The sequence below is a fragment of the Pogonomyrmex barbatus genome, unplaced genomic scaffold (assembly GCF_055798465.1).
Source record: "Pogonomyrmex barbatus isolate J1 unplaced genomic scaffold, ASM5579846v1 scaffold18, whole genome shotgun sequence".
Taxonomy (NCBI): Eukaryota; Metazoa; Arthropoda; class Insecta; order Hymenoptera; family Formicidae; genus Pogonomyrmex; species Pogonomyrmex barbatus.
The window spans coordinates 4,240,967-4,258,753 of NW_028297114.1; the positions used below are offsets into that span (position 1 = coordinate 4,240,967).

Below are 17,787 nucleotides of genomic sequence, written 5' to 3' on the forward strand. Positions count from 1 at the left end.
CGAAAGAAATCAACGAGGACGGCCTTTGGGTCTGTCAACAGTAACTTCGTATCCTAGTAAAAGGAATCGACTGGAACTCTGCGGTTTTCCGTCGAGTGTCCGATCTGTCTGCTCTTTCGAGTCCAGAAATTGCTGAGTAAAACATTCTTGTAGCTCTTAACCGAATAAACTAACTTTTTTAAACTCTGAAGAATTTTTTCGAGTTATATTTGGACGTTTTGTGCACATATCACGCAAAATTCTGAATATTTTATAAATGACAAGTCATGTCATGTTTAATCAATAATTATTAATTTATATAATTTAATATGTATGTTTAAAAGAATTATATTAAATATAAGATACAATTAAAATAACTAAATGCAAATTAAAATTCTTTTTCAATCAAATCAAATTTCACCATATATTTTCTATTATCATATTTATAAATTATATCTTATAAAAGTTAATAAAAGAACAGTTGACAGAAATACATGTTACTATTTCATAATAATCCAATTTCAATAAGAGAGCTCGCTGTCTAAATATAATTCAAAGAAAAATATAGTCTCTCCCGGACAAGACGGATTAAACTCAGTAACAACATTTATCGCGCAGGATTTCGCGCAGGACAGAGCGCCTATTTATTGCTATTTACTTACCCGGCGAATATTATTTACAAGCCGCGAGTTTCCGACGAGCTTCTGGCCGCAATTAAAGACTTTCATGCTAACGAGCACGGTCGCTTTCGTCCTTCGTGCGGTGCAACAACCTCGTTGCATTTAATCGCTTGACGTTTAATCACATTCATAACAGCGAAATTCTGCACTCCGGTATCGGCCTTATAGAGCGACTGAGGATGTTGAAAATCGGGAGAGTCCGTTTTTAACTTGGTATATTTCGCTGCACTAAACACGCGATTTATGAGACATTATTAGGTGTTCGTTACAATGCTCTTTATTGCGACATTAGATAGATCGGATATTAAACATTTTTTTATCGAAATAAAAATTGCTTAAGGATGCCATATTTTATTTACATTATAACATTGATTTTTTTTTTCTAGATTTCAGTACAATAATTTCTGTCAGAAAGAAGAAATCGATTTTTATTAGGGAGATTATTGTCACGGTTATTCTTTCTTATTTCGCTTTATAGCGACGATATCATGGATAAAATTTGAGCACGAACCATTTTGCATCCCATATTACGGCAGCCTTTTTCGTTATTGCTATTCGTTCTTATCCACCACGTCTTCTCCGCCGTGTTTCCTCCGAAATTGCCGGCGACGGGCCATTATCTCGTCAAGATAGAGAATAGCATGCGACGAAGACGGTCTTGCTTGTAAACGGTTTGAAATTAGAATCGAAGAAACAGAGGAACGAAGAAGGATGAAAGAAGAAAGACACAGCTCCGAATAATCTCAACAGTCGCACACCCCGCGAGTGGATAATTAATTATCGGCGATTCCGGTTCGCGCTAAGAGAAGCGTGGAATAAGGGTGGCAGCGGTGCGCGCGCGAGGGGTGGCCTCCGGGATGGCTCGAGTATTGTTTAGACGCTCACTAATTACGAAACAGTCAGCCCGGGAACCCGACGCGCCGAGCGGAAACGAGGCGGCACTGGAGATACCTTCAATTTATTTTGCTCTTACGCGGCCCGGACCCCATTGTCTTAGCTCGTTTATTAACGGCGACGCCACTCGGTGGTCTGTTCGCGAGGGTGGATCTTTAAGAGCGTGTTTTTAACAACGGGACACGAGACGGCTTGGAAAGGTACTCGTGCACCATTTTTGCAACGTGGCACCACACGTTGGCTTTTAAATAAACGTATAATTCAGTTTATAATCCTCTAACTTCTTTTCGTGAATTTTTATTTGAATTTCGATGTGACACATTCTTTTTACTTTATTATTTATCAGAGTTATTAGCGGTCGGGGAAAATTAAGAAAACCAGGAGAAGTCAGGAAATTAAAAAATGATATAGAAAAAGTGAGGAAAAATCAGAGAATCAAGAAACTTATTAGTTTAAAATAAAATTAGATTACTGTAATATCAATTCTAAATTTAAACTTTACATTTTTTTAAAATTATTAAATAGAATTTTTTAAGTTATTTAAAGTAGCGTTGTAAATATTTTTTTCAATTTTGCAGTGAGCGATTTGCAGAAAGTCGTCATTAACAGACATTAAATTAAAAGTTATGTTCTATTTTTATCATTTTCCATTTATTTCTTATTATATACTTGTTTATGATTAATAAAATTTTTAATATATTTTTTTCGATTTTATTAAATGCTCTTTTCAGGCTTCAGTCAGGGAATTCTTTTAAAACGTGGAAAACCAGGAAAAGCCAGAGAATATTTTTTTTCTGTTTCCCTAATAACCCTATTTACGAAATTTATATCTAACATAAATTTGATTTACTGATCTGCTATTTTAATTTAATATGACATTCAGAACAGCCGGGTTGAGCAATTCTTCATGAAAAGAATAGTTTTAGTGAAGTATTCAAAAACTGGGCCAGATACAAATCTAAAAATAATTTTGTGGACAATCAAAATTATTACAGGACGCCTAAGCATGCAACATTTTTTACAGCGACATATTCTAGCGACCAATTTGATCAATTTGTTATACAATTATTTTGATAGTCCAACAAAATTATTTTCAGATTTATATCTGGCCAAATTTTTAAATCCTTCAGCAAAATTGTTCTTTCCGTGTTCGAAATAACTAATAAATACTTTATAATGGCGAAAAAAGATTATAAATACTTTATAATGGCGAAAGAGGAATCGTAGTTCGACAGTATATATGCGAAATTTATTCTGAAATTTTCCTTCGAAGGGAGGTACGAAATATGGGAGGACACTCTACCTGTTACGCGAAGAGATTATTCAAATTCAAAAATGCGAAGACGCAATTCTTCTGCAGGATTCTTTCCTCTCTGAAGATCTCTTTGATAACTTATTATTCCATCGATGGTCGTGATTTTCTTATTCATCCACGCTTGATAATGAGATCTTTAAAAATAAGTCTAGTCTTCTACTGACATTTTTGCAAAATTTCCAGTTAATAATCTCTTTTAGATGAGTAAACTTCCCACGCTTTAAAACTTCCCACTTTGAAAAAATTGTTATACGTCTTTTTTTACTTAAACTAATTTCTGAAACATAGGCGAAAATCAAGAGATTCCGAGCTAAATCGTGACTGAATTAACTATCAAGATAGGTTTTTTTAGCCTCAATCATTTAAAAATAGTGGATTTTATTTTTTGAAAGTCTAATTAAAAAAAACTATTAATCGCCAAGATATTCAATGCTAATATTGGAAATTAAAAACTCGCCGTTTATCGAGAAGTTACGAGATTAAAGTCATAACATTCAGCGTGCAGCTATTCAAGTGCACCGTTGCGTGCAACTTCCTGTCCTAATTTATCGGTCGCATTATTCGTTCGCTCGCGACCTAATTATTATTACGCGCGAACGTTTTATGTGCAGCTCGAGATAATGCCAGATTTTAATAAGCGCCTCTCTTCGCACTTCATAACGCCGGTTCTTACTCCGCGGATCATCGCTTCTGGGATTAGACGTTATTCAAGTGCGCCATTTCATTTTCTGTCTGTAACGTATTGCTCGCATTGTTCATAGCAGTTCATTAGTTTGCTACTTTGTTCGCACCGACCCGATTTCTACGCTTGCTCCTTGACAGATGGAGCGGAAACTTTAACAAGAAAACGTGTCGCGCTTTTTGCCATCCTTCTTTTCCCCTTCCTGCGACTGACCGTTTACTATTTAATCTTAAACTTGAGAGAGAAATCAACAAAGCAAACTTAAAATTACATTGTGACGAACAGAAGATGCGAGATTAGTAGCTGTAGCAAAAATATCAGGACTTTTACATCTAATGTAATCTTTTTTTTATGCAAAAATATAATTCAACGCGTGTTACAATGGCAGAACGAAATCTTTGAAGCTAGAATGAAGAAGTTGCCATAAATTTGGAATTAATATGTGTGACTCGCATTGTGAATAATTTTTGCAACAATGTGGTGAGTCATGTTGCTCTGTGTGTGCGAAGGAGTTGTGACTCTTACATTCTTCTTCAATATGTGGATACATTCTTCTCATTGTATCTTTTACAGAATGCTTTTAGACTTCTTCAAACTTTAACGCGCAAGTCGCCGTAGTTCTTTCGAGTTGTTAAGATTTACAACGTCCTCCACGCAGCGAGAGCTTAACAAGACGTTACTCGACGTTACTCGCCTCGTAATAATTTATACAACAGTTTACCGTTTAATGTGCCCATGATGCCCATGCGAAATTATCAATGAAAAAAACGAGAGAAAAATTAAAAGCAGGAAGAAAGAGCGAAATACAAAATTCCGAGAAGAAGAGGAGAAACGCAGCATCCTACGAATGCAGGACTCGTTCGCGAATTTCGCCGCGATCGATCGAGTATATCCTTTTTTGACGAACGTTTTTATTTTACACGGGCGTAAAAATTGCAAGGTGTGTAAAAACGAAGAAGAAAGCAGCTGACGCGTGATTATCGTAAAACAGAATCGATTCGTTTTATCTAGCTCAGTTTTTCCCTCCGATTCTTAGCCGTTCTAGCTTATCTCGCAACTTACGCCCTTTTTCTATCTCTCGTCAAATAGGATTTCACTCTTTTTCTTTAGACTTATTTGCGGGTACGCTCAGTTTACTTCCTTTTTTTATTCCGAGATGATGTTAAATCACAAAATCACGGATTGAAAACGATCGAGTCTGAGAGGAGAATATATAAATAAATACGTGCGTTTTTAATATTCTAAAAATACGCATTATTATACATTTAAATATACGTGTAAAATATTAAAATGTATTTAAAAGGTATTTGCAATTATAAATTGAAATAAGTACATATATACATGATGATAAATATAAAAATATAAATTATTAACGGCGATAAGATGTATTTATATTTATAAGTTTCGCAGAAATAAAATCCCAAATTTTGTTAAATTTACGTGAAAATAAAATGATTTTCCGCTGTTTTAATATTATAATATCAAGTTTTTAATTACTGCCTAGTTAATTATAAATCTACTTATAATCAACAAATAGCTTTTTAATGTAATTCCAATATCTTGATTTAACACGATTTTTGTTCTCCTAATTATTATTTTTTCTCGTTCCTCTTTCATTCCCAAAAAATTACTTTTTTAATAAAATTTCCCTTCCAACGACACGTGCCATTACTTTATCGGCACATACATTAATTAACGCGTTAATTAGCGCATAATTAAATGCTAAAATGGGTGACGAAGGGATTGCTGGAAGCCGAATTAAAGCGCCGTATCGATCAAATATATAAATCCTCGGCTGAGATAAAAGCGGAAGCGACGAGGTCGAAATGGAAACGGATGTGAAAACATTCGAAGAGTGACATTAGAGCGAGATGGTAAAACGCGACGATGAATGGCGTGTCGAAACGGCAAATGGGATTCAGCAATATCAAAACGACGAACAGCGTATCCATTTCTAAAAACGTCCTCGCCTGCGTGTAAAACATGTATATATCATATTTTCTTATTTACTTGACACTGCGGAAAACGATATAAGTCGACTTCGGAACCGATATCTAGATACATTTCGTGGAAACCGCAAGCGCTCTCTAACGCTGAAACATATTTACGAAGAAAATTGATATTGAATATACAGAATGCTCGTAAAATATCTCTCTTAGTCAAATTTCAGTGATATATAGAGTCGAGTAGCATCGAAAAAATTTTTACACACGGAAAGAATGGTTTTGTTGAAGTATCTAAAAATTTTATCAAATATAGATTTGAGAATAATTTTGTTGGACTATCAAATTTATGCATGATATTTAAGCATATGATAATAATATTGCAAAGCTTTTTGATACTCTAATAATCAATTTGAACATTCTATCTTCTGCGTATCACTATTTTTAATTTAATAATTATATCATTCAATAAAATTATTTTTAGATTTGAATTTAGCAAAATTTTTAAATATTTCAATATTCAAAATTGTTCTTTCTATGTAGATGTTTGGAAATTTAAGGAGTTGCTGCAATCGTTAACACGAACATTTCATTGTGAAGAGTAATTTTTAAAAAATATTTTTTTAAATGAAAACAGCTAGGAAGGAGAGACAGAATATCGACGACAATGTTTCTTTTCACCGTAATATTTGGTATACAGCGAGTCGCTGTATATCAAAAGAAAAAGAAAATGCGGCATTAATGACTTTTTGTTATGAAAAATTCTCTATAGATTACGCATCAACTTGCGTAATTATGGCACAATATAAATATTATTGATTTCCGATTTTCTTCTCAATTCTCGAACGTCACTTCTCGATTTCAGACTATTCAATTTACCAGGATTACGCGTGCGAGATGAACCAGTGTCTTTCAATATCTTTGACAAACTTGTAAAATAAATAAAATTATAGCGCATATATTATTTATCGAAAGGAACATTTATTGAATATTTTGATTCTGATTCAAAAACTCAGCATTTTTACTTTCGTATAAAAAAGTTTTATATTATATAATCGTTCGCAATTCTACAATGTTAATAGTTATATATAAGGAAATTAATATTTTATCTAACATAACGATGTAATATAATGATTAAGTGTGAAAGACGCAAGGATCTTTTATTTCAAGGATTCTTGCAACAACCAATTGCAAAAAGACGTATGATTACAGCTCATAAATTAGAGCCATAAAGTTTGATGCGATAACGACAAACCGTTACTTTATACTGTATTTTATCTTTTAAGTCGTGATAATTATCCTGCCATGCTTATCGATCGCCACTGTTTATAGGTTGAGATGAAATAAATCGACCGAGATTACGCGAATCTGATGGTTGGATACCCCTGAGAGATTTTCGTCATAAAAATGCGGAATAAAAAGGCTATAAAGTACAGCAGTAAATACTACATCGTTGAATTAAGCGTGCACTATCATTTTCCCATTACTCGGAACCCCCTCGATGAAATTAGCCGACTTATTTAAATTTAATGTCGACCCACCGAAGATCATTTGATGCCGTTAATTGTATATGCAGCTAAGAAATTTATAAACGAGATTCTGTTATAATGTGATAAGTTTAATATAATATAAAAGTTAATATAAAAAAATAATAATAATTATGACTTAATATATAAACTTGCAAAATAAAGAAAAGAAAGAAAAAAAAAAGGAGATTGTGAATTTAAAATATTTATTGATTCTATTAATGGATATATCTGGAAAACATAATTATAATTCTTCTCGATTTCTAAAAATATTCATATTTCTTCTTATTACATATATTATTTTTTCATAATATTTTCAATATTTTATATATAATACATTATAATGCATTATAGCGTACAGGAATGTTGATTAATTTATTTAAAAGAAAAAAAAAACAAAATAGCTGCTACTTCAGCAAACAACAAGAATTTCTATTCGTGTGCACTGCATAAATCCGGTAACGAGTAACGCGATCGGGAGGCATAAACGGCGAATAAGAGCCAGGATGTTCGCATCGACTTATTTAAATCCAATGCTGACCCGAAAGAGAGTAGTAAACAGGGTCGCTATTGCACGAGTCCCATCTTCGATCGCTATAAAATACATTTCTGGGACGAGAGACACGGGCTTTTCCCATCCCTTGGTCCCTTGGTTCCCTCGGTGTGTCGTCAGTAATATTGCTTGCAATAAATTACGTGGTCCTCTCTTCCAGCATCCCCCAGCTTCTCCCTGTCTTTCTCCTTCTCTCCTCTCTCTGTCGCGGAATCTGCCGCGTCCCGAATATCCTTCGGGACGAACCCGGCCGGGACTCGCGGACGACGACGTATCGCCGAAAATTTTCACAGGAATGTCGAGTCAGCTGACATATATCTACCCCTATTCGCCTCGTCCTAGACGTTGAGAAATCGCGCCTTGGAATTTTAACTTTTATACTCGCACATGCCCGTTTTTAATACCTTAAATCTAATTACATATTTGTGTATCATATCACGATCATATCTGTAAGAATTTGCAACCCTCTTTTATTTTCATCGTACCAAAAATGGGAAGAAATCTTCTATCTTGATAGAATGTATCCTTTCAATATTCCGATATATGAATATTTTTAGAATTTTTGGAACAAGAAACATGGAAAATCTGAAATTTTGTTCTCGATATCATCGCAATGTTCTTTCATAACTCACTGTAAACTAATTGTAGATATCATATCGAACCATACATATCGCTTATTATTTGATATAATAATGATATAATAATGATGAATTAAAAAAATTGTTTGCGAAAAAAGTACGAGCCTTTAGAGTTTTTATTACTGATAGAATAAAACTGAATTTCTAAAATTCTTAATTAAGAAAAGAATTTTATATCAAAAAGAGTTTGCTTTTAAAGATTAATTTTTATTAGAAATAAATAAGAATTTAATATATACATATATAATATATATTAAACGCATAATGATACTTTTATTTTCTTATAATTTATAAGATCAAAATGATATTTACAACAATATTAATAAATTTTAATTTGAGACATTCAAACTTATTTTCTAGAAAATCTTGTTTTTTGTAGCAAGTGAGCGATATATTTGTATATATAGCTCGTTTATTTTCGAGTATATTTTTGTCTAAACATTTATTTCAAATATATTCAAAGTTCGTTTCTCCATAATTGTAATCCATAATCTCCAACATTTGTTCCTTTTTGTCTACAGCTCCTTTTGTCATTGTAGCTTTAAGCACTTTTACGACACTCTCGATACTCTTTCTGAGCAAAAGTTTACTCTCGGTTTAAAGATACCGTATTTTCTGAAATCGCCTCTATAAAGAATGGCCACTTGGGAAACGGACGTTAAAAGTCTTTGTCTCGAATTACTGACCACAACAGTATGTCCACCCTATACTTATAACCGCTACATCTTGTTTTAAGCGCTCGTTTTGTCCTTAACAGCCACACGTGAGTCATCCCTAATGCGTATAAGTCGGAAGGGTGGGAATAGAACGAATGTGAATAGAACGAATGGTCCAGGCATATAATTCGCGGAATATCGCGGATAAATTGCATAACCGGAAAATCTTCTCGGCCATTCGCTGATACCGCATAAAGGGATGGATTTAACATAACGAGCGAGGGATGCGATTATAAACAATGCGGCTCACCGAGGCTTCCAATGACCATTTCCCATACCACTCGCCGCTTCTATCGCTATTCTGCACAAGCGAGTCTGGCTGGCGATTATCATCCCAAAGGAGCCGTCAGGAACAGAGTTATGAATGAGCAAAACCGCTAGAGACTTTTTGAAAGACTCTTTGAGGAAAGAGAGGATATTAAAAATTGAAAGGGAGACTGTCCATCGACAATATATTTATTTTAATTTTATTATTTCCTTGTTATTTTTCCTATTGACACCGTAATTTATATTTTAATTTCTTTATAATAAACAAAATGAGCGTTGGATTTCTCATCATTTCGATCATGTCATTAATTTTGTCTGGAATCATCGATTTGTTGACCAGTGAAAAAGATATTAAATCATCATCGCTCTCATATTGTCTACCTTTTTCTAAAGCGTTAAAAGTGATTTCGCATATTACATGAGGAACGAGAATTTAATACTTCGTCGCCGTATATTAAGTCGCGGTGGCATGGACAATGCCGAGGTCGGCGAACCCCTGAATGAGAGGGTATTCTGATAAAATTTAACGGACCACCTACAACACACTCGCAAACTCGAGTCTCCTCCTTTCCTCCTCCATGTAACACATACGCAATTGACATACGGCGTTTGCGTCTGACAGACGTAACTTGTAGAAAGCGCGACAAAGAAACTGATTATTTTAGCGCGGCGCAAACTCACGGCAGTCAGAATCTCCTCCTCCTCCGTAACTCATAGCTTTCGCGATGAATTTAGTCGAGGCTTTTCCCAGGGAAAATGAGACGTCTGGCTGCGATGTAATTTAATGTAGAAAACTAGAGTGTTTTCAGAAAGCGAGGAGACAGAACGTGCATAACAAAATATCCTATTCTTTAATTACCTTCTTATTTTTAATAGATATTACGTAAAATTGCGGCATTTCGGCAAATAAACATTTTCATTAGAATTATATAAGAATAAATAATAATATTAATAATATTTTACAAGATTGTTACGAAGAATCAAATATTTACAAATATTAAAAAACAATTTTTTTTCAACGTCATGATGCATATTATAGTTTTGTAAAAAAAAAAATGATAATATATAATTGAATTAAAAGTGACTGAATAAATGAATAAGGAGAAAATAATTGAAATAAAGTCAACAGTTACATTTGTAATAATAACAAAATAATAATGTAGTTTTCTCTATATGACAAATTCAGAAATGTGTTTTCAACAACAAAAGCAAACTTGTCATGCAACAAATAAGGGAGAAGGCTATGGATATTTAATAAATAATAAGCCTGTGGTTTATTGTAAAGAGAGTGTACAGAGTACACTCTCACAAGGCTGTGGAATAATTTGTAATCAGAGGGAAAAGAGAGAATTATGCGGCGCTCGTGCCACGCTCCGCAATTAGCGGGAATCAATTTGCGTCGGAAACTATTAAACATCGCTTCCTTCCGTCCTAATTTTCTGGCATTATTCGCCAGTCCCCGGTCTCGAAGACATGCCAGCCATTGTACCACATAAAATGCCGGCAGCGCGAATAACATAAATTACGGAGTCGACACGTGTCGCCGATAATCAACAAGCCGACAAGTATATACGCGCTGCGCGTTGTAATTAACGAATGTAATTTTCGGTTTGGAGAAACGATCCCATTTAGTGCAACGAATTACGTGCGTGAACGAAACGCGTTCTCATCGCTAAATGAAATCAATCCTCTCATATTTCCAGTTGCTTTTCAAGCAACGAGCATTAAATGTCTTTAATAATAAATTAAACATTCAAACAAACATTGTAAATTTAAACTAAATGTAAATATAAATTTTTAATATATTAAATTAAATGCTTGTCTTTCTCTCTGCAAAAATATTAAATAAAAATTTTTATTTTTTTCTAAATCCTTCTTGTTACTTATTATGATGTGTTTTTCAGGAAAATCGATTGAAATGCGAATTTATTTATTTAAGCATTTTCAACACACAGTTTTACATTGGAGATTTAATAATTCGACAAATTGAGAAGAAGATTAGCGAATTGATATGCTTCTTCCTTTTTTTAATTTTATATGCATTTATCAATATCACTATCAAATTCTGCGTGTAAATGTGTCATTTGACTTGAATAATTCATTTACGTTATAAGCCGCGAGCCATGATAAACTCGGCTTTTCGATCAAACAATGAACTTTATTCTCAATCGGATCGAAACGCTGACGAACACTTGTGTAGATTAATCCGCCTGTCGAACCGCATATTAAGCGTGAGCTGCGTTATCGTAACGTTCCAACATTACATCCGAATTTACGTATCCACTCTCGTAGAAAATCTTGCATATCATTATGGCAATGGAGAAATCGATCCTTGTCGGAAAATATAATTTTTTTCACAGATATTTTCACATACGTTATAACATAGAAAATATATTAAGTAATTATTTCAATGTAAAATTAAGTCGCTTTTACACTTTTGTTTAAAATTTTTGATATCACTGTCATTTCTACCAATGCAATATTTTATTTTTCAATATTTTTCAAAAGAATATTTACTATATTTTATTTATTATTTTTTATAAGCATATTATTAAACTTTTATACATTAAAAGTATTTGCAATATTTATTTATTGAACTTTGTACATTTTAACTTATTAGAGCCATTAGTCTTTTGTTAGCAATAAATTTATTAATTCTAATTTTATTAACGCATTTATCAGTTTATTATTATAATATAGATTATGTTTATGAAAAATACATATAAATTATACGTGAAGAAAAGATATTTTTGGACATATAATATAAAGAAAAAATTGAAAGCTTAATTACAGATACAATTTAAAGAGAGACTCTTCAAGTTATATCGTTGCATTTGATTCATTGTTTATACGGAATAGTTTTTTATGTCAAGAAATTCAGTTCAGTCACATCAGATAGACGCTTTTCCCTTCACGTGGTCATCTAGAAAACGGAAAAGCTTCCAGGGAGAAAACAGTGAAGGACTTTTCGTGTCGCGGTATTACAAAAAACACTGCCATTTCGCGCTCATTCCGTGCTAAATTCCTGCCTTTTTCTGGCATCTGCTGTAATTTGTTTTTTTCTTAAAGTTTTTATCGCTCACCATTACTTTGTTAGTCTCGGGTGAAAAGAAAAGTTACAGAATAGTTTATTTGGAATGAGGATTTGATATTTCTTTCTTTCTCTTTTCTTTAATAAGCAGTCTCATTCTTAAATCAAAATATTAATCTTTTAGAAAAATTAGAATAAATGTCTATTTATATATTATTTATCTATAATAGCTGTAAATTAATCAAGTTAACATTTTTTATATTTTATTATCTTTTAAAATATTTCTATTAAAAGATAAAAAATCCAATAGACTTTAGAATTCTATTTCTAAATATTTTTTAACACTAGTGATTTAGGTTTTTATTTAAAGGTTAACATCGTGAATAACTGTAAATAAAATTAATTAATATATACAAGAATAAAGTAATATTATAGATGTAGCAAAATATATTTCAAAAGCGAGTGTATTTATATCAAAAAAACTTCTTTATGGAAAATAATGCATATAAAATATCTTTCATCGCATAAAGCGAGTTATTTCATCCGTGACACACATATTTTTCTTCTATGCATGTATATTTTATACATTTAAATGAGGCAACAAATTCATTTTGACGTATGTACATTTTATTCATCATTTATCCAGACATTTTTAGGTTGCGCATTGGATACCGTTAATATATTTGAATTTTAACAAAACGATGAACAATGTACAAATTCGTAAATAATAATGAAAATGTAACGCATATAAATGCCCATATAAATCGTTCACTCGACCGAGAGGCATTTTTAAACTTCACAAGCTTTCCTCCCCTAAAATAGACGTTATTTATATCTTGAATTGAGACTTGAGAGCTGAGAGTTCGCGGCTGATAGTTAATAACTGAGAGAGTTGAGATATAATTGCTAGGAGGATTTGAACCTCAGAGTTGGAAGTTGAGGATTGAGAGTTTACGTACATGCAAGTTCGCGAACTTTATTCAATATATAAGGTTTTAATGGATACCTGGTGATACCATTTCATGCCTCTCTGGCGCAGTTTTATCACCGAATGAATTTCAATCAGGCGGTAGTTCTACGGAATCGCGAATGTAACTTGTCCGCGGCTCGCGACAAGTCGCGCGGCTCGCGCTCATCGCGAAATAACATCAAATATGCGAATCCTCGTCGACGGCTCACGGCTTTTATTCCGAATATTCTCAAAAAACAGATTCGAGGCACGTATGTATGCGCGCGTCTCATCTACCATTTGATCTCGACGGCTCAACGCCGCGCGATTTTTATTCATGCCGTTTCTTTTGCCCGCGAATTCCACGCGGGCATAAATCGGACTTCTCGCGAGCGAACCTGGAGAACGCGATCCCCAGGAAGCGACGCTCGTCAACGCTTGTGAGTGCTTGTCAGGAAGCAATAAATATCGTCGCTCGTAAATATCGCGGTTAACAACAATAAATTCCACTTTGAAATATCCACGAAACGAGATAAATCTCAAAGGACGCAATCTCGGCTCTCGTTTTGCCTGTTTATTAATTTTATAACAGCCGTTTAAATATTGATGTCTGAGTATTATTTAAAAACCGTATGGATTATTTGAAATAATTTAATTTTGAATAATATGAATTAATGTTGTCGTGCATGTCATGTATTTCAATAAATCTTTCTAAAGTTATTTTGGTCTAATAACACATTTAAATATCTCTATATATAATATTTATTTGAAACTGCCGGTTTTCTCGGAAGTTAAATGAATATCCTTGAGTTTTGATGTACAACAGTTTTGATAAGCAGGGAATTAGAAATTTATGATCTATTTATACTTATAATCTAACAGAGTTCCTGATAACAAGTCCATATCAGTGATCTCACGAGTCGAACTTGCTGTTATAAGTTTCTTATCCGATTTAAAAATTTTATTGAGCGAAAAAAATACGTATTATAAAGTATAATATTATCTTGGGAAACATACATATTTATCGTATATTTACGCATGCGAAAATTCAGAATTTCGCGCATATCACGCGATCGAAACTATGGTGGACAAACTAGGAAAATATATACATGACATTTTCTAGCGTTTGAGATAACAGAAGTTTCAACAATGCGTCCTGAATTCTTTGAGTCAAACATTTCAAACAAAGTCTTACAATATCACATAGTATTATTTCCACGAAAAAAACTGTTTTGCTGAAATACCTATAAATTTAGTTAGATCCATTTGAAAATAATTTTATTGAGACAAAATATTTATGTGGAACATTCATTTAATTGCTAGAATATTAAAAATTTTTACAGTATAATTATCATGTTTAATTATTCTGTATAATTATTTTGAGCCCAATAAAGTTATTTCTAATCTATATCTGATTAAATTTTTAAATATGTCAGCAAAATCATTTCTTCTGAATTATCTTTGTTTAAACATAACAAATAGCTTAAAAATTATTTTTCAACTTTTTATATAGGTTTTTTTTTATTGAAGAAATATAAGCTTTAACACAAAATTATTTAAAAGATAAAAATTATGATTAAATAAAAAGTATATTATTTAACTATATTTATGTACGTATTAAATTTTTTTTATTTAAATTTTTTTAAGTTAAGTTTCTCTTTTTTTCAATTACAAGAATATTTTATGTAAAAGTATATTTATAGAAGTGCAGAGGAAAGGAATATAAAAGGAATATAAAAGATCATGGATTACTATTGACATGCATTTGTATGTCATTTGCAATACAATACAATGATCTATCAAAGCGTTATAAATGTCTCGAGAGTCGTTTAGTTTCGAAACTTTTTTTTTTCATTCTCATTCAGGATACACTAGTTAGGTCAAGTCAGATAAATGGACTGTCGAGGACATCCTTCCGAGAATGAAATCTACCCTCGATCTTATTTTCCCAACGAATACGGAATAATCGTCACGTGCGACCGTACTTGAGTTAAATCGAAAAGCGACGGCATCGACGTTATTTTATATTAACAGATATTTAAATTATACTTTTCAATTGCATCCTGCTTAAAAATAAAAAAATCTCTTAGTCAATATTAATATAATATAATCCTGACTCCTAAGTTCATACTTACATAGTTTATTAAAATAGTATTTATGTATTTTATTTTATTTTAATCGAATTAAGAAGTAACAGATAAAAAAATAAAAAAAAAATTTGTTTTAATCAAATTAATATTAAGTGAATATTGCGATTCTCGCAATAGAGAATCGCAATATTCACTTAATATTTTATTAAAAGAATTTAAATGACTTGCAATATCAAAGCTTTTTAAATAACTTTTTTACGAAATTATTTTTATATAGAACGCATAGATAGTATTAATTTATTAAATTTTCTATAATAATCACATAATTTTATAAAAATTTATATTAGACTCGCATAACAGAATAATATGTATATATATATAATTCTTAAATGATGCACAATATTCGAAGAAATCAAATTCTTTTTAATCATCAAGATACTTTTTGATATTCATTATAAAAAATTGATAATATAGATAATTGAAAAGCAGTGGATCCGCCTCGAAAAATTTGCCATCAACGTTGAGATTGATTTATGCCGCTCGAGATTCGCATAAATCTCGCATGAAGTTCGAAAGTAAAAGCTAACTTATTAATGAACACACATCTAACATATGACGCGTAAACTTCTTGGGGAGGCAACTTCCACTTATACAGTTTTCCGTGAAGAAGTGTGCTCTCTTCGCGCCGCTATCGTGAGGTGCATTCACTGTTCTCTATGTGTGCAACGACGTTCCCTGCATAATGAAACTCGTATCGCTCGTGCCCCATTTTCGATCCTCATCCCCCTTTACCTCAAAGATCGAGCGACTAACTTCGCCTCTGGCTTTTAAATATTTTGTTTCATTTCTCGCGATTAAAAAAACGCATGTATACGAAAAAGAATAGTTTTGTTGAAATATCTAAAAATTTAAACTACAGATGTGAAAATAAATAATGTTGGACTATCAAACTGATTATATAAGATGCTTAAGTGATAATAATAAATAAATGATAATACCGCAAAAACTTTTGATTTGAATCCACGTAATTATTTTGATATTTCAAAAATTCTTTTCAGACTTGAATTTAGTAAAATTTTTTTAGACACGTCAACCGTTCTTTTTGTGCACAGAAGGAAGACATCTCGGCGGAAAATCCCTCCCGAAAAAAGACTGACGAGTTTATTTCGAGGATCTTCGATTAACTCGCGGAAGATGACTTCGGTGGATCAGTCGCACCTTGTTAACCCCTGTGTTACCGTCTTCCCTCTCGATAATTCGCAGCGTGGCTGTATAATCCACGTTACGCGGCTCTTCTCTCGCGGTCTTATTGCCATAATATCGCCGACTGCACGTCGGCGAGATCGTCGCGACGACGAGGCGCGAGCGCACTAAGACGCTCTCCATCCGACTTAACGACATTCTCGTGGTGGATTAGGTCGAGCGAGATGGTAGTCGGGTTCGCAGAGCTTGACGGTACTCCGTGTCGAACGGGATGAGATTAGCCGGAGATCCGACGAACCTGAAGCGCGGACGCTGCGCGCTTCGCGAGATTTTCACGGGTCCGCATCGTTTACGCGCGATTTAGTGGAAGCGTTACCCACTTTGCGCTTTTAACATAATGCAACATCCTAGGATATTGGGATGCAAAGCGCGGTCGAGAGCGTGCAGATTGCAACCAAAGCGAGTGTCTCAAGCGGCGTCGACTTGACGGCTGTACTAAGCTTTATACACATTTACTTAGCAACAGGAGAAAATAAATTTCTATCTAAATACATCGATAATGTATTCAAAAAAAAGAAAAAAAATGAAATTTATATTCTATAACGATTAAATTAATGACTAAATAAATCATTTTCTATCATTTTCTAAGAAAAGATTTTAACAATTAAAAGTTACCAAGTTAAAATTGAAACTAATTTTGAGAATTTATGGCACTTAATTAATTAAACATTATTATAATAGTTCTTTATATTTCCAGTATCTTTTTTTAAAAACTAATTATCATTCAAAAATTACAAATTCCACTATCTTTTTAATTCTTATTAATAAAATTATAATTTTTATGAAATGGGGAGAAATATGTAATATTTACATAAATCATATTTATATTTTATTTTAGAATGTGTAAAACCTATAATAAAATCTATAATAAAAACTATAATATAAGTATAATTAAAAACGCAATTTTATGATTATTTTTATAATTGTCCTGAAAGATACTAATGTATATTGTAAATTTATTTTCTTATTTTTCAGGAGTCCGATAGTCTGGCGGTGTTCTCTGAATTGCTGAGATACACAAGCGTACGTGAATTGAGTCTGTGCAACGCACGCTTGCATTTAGCGGTGCATGAGGGTCCTCTGTCGAGATTAGGACGTCGTGATGACGCCGGCGCCGAACTCTTGCGAGCTGCACCACCTCCGGCCTGTCCCGCAATCGTCTTCCTGAGATTAGCCGGATTTCAGGTGCGTGAACACTCGCCTTTGGAATATACCTCACCCCTTTGGAACACTCCCCTATGATAACCATATTGTGATAATT

The 17,787-nt window shown here is 32.9% G+C and overlaps 1 protein-coding gene across 3 annotated transcripts in view; it reads left to right on the forward strand.

Moving 5' to 3' along the window:
- Positions 1 to 17,787, forward strand: part of LOC105431714 (uncharacterized) — a 227,752-nt gene that overhangs the window by 203,589 nt on the left and 6,376 nt on the right. For all 3 annotated transcript variants that reach the window (XM_089075162.1, XM_089075161.1, XM_089075164.1), the window contains one exon: positions 17,502 to 17,711. In XM_089075162.1, the coding sequence (XP_088931288.1) occupies positions 17,502 to 17,711 (210 nt within the window). The remainder of the gene's footprint in view (positions 1 to 17,501; positions 17,712 to 17,787) is intronic.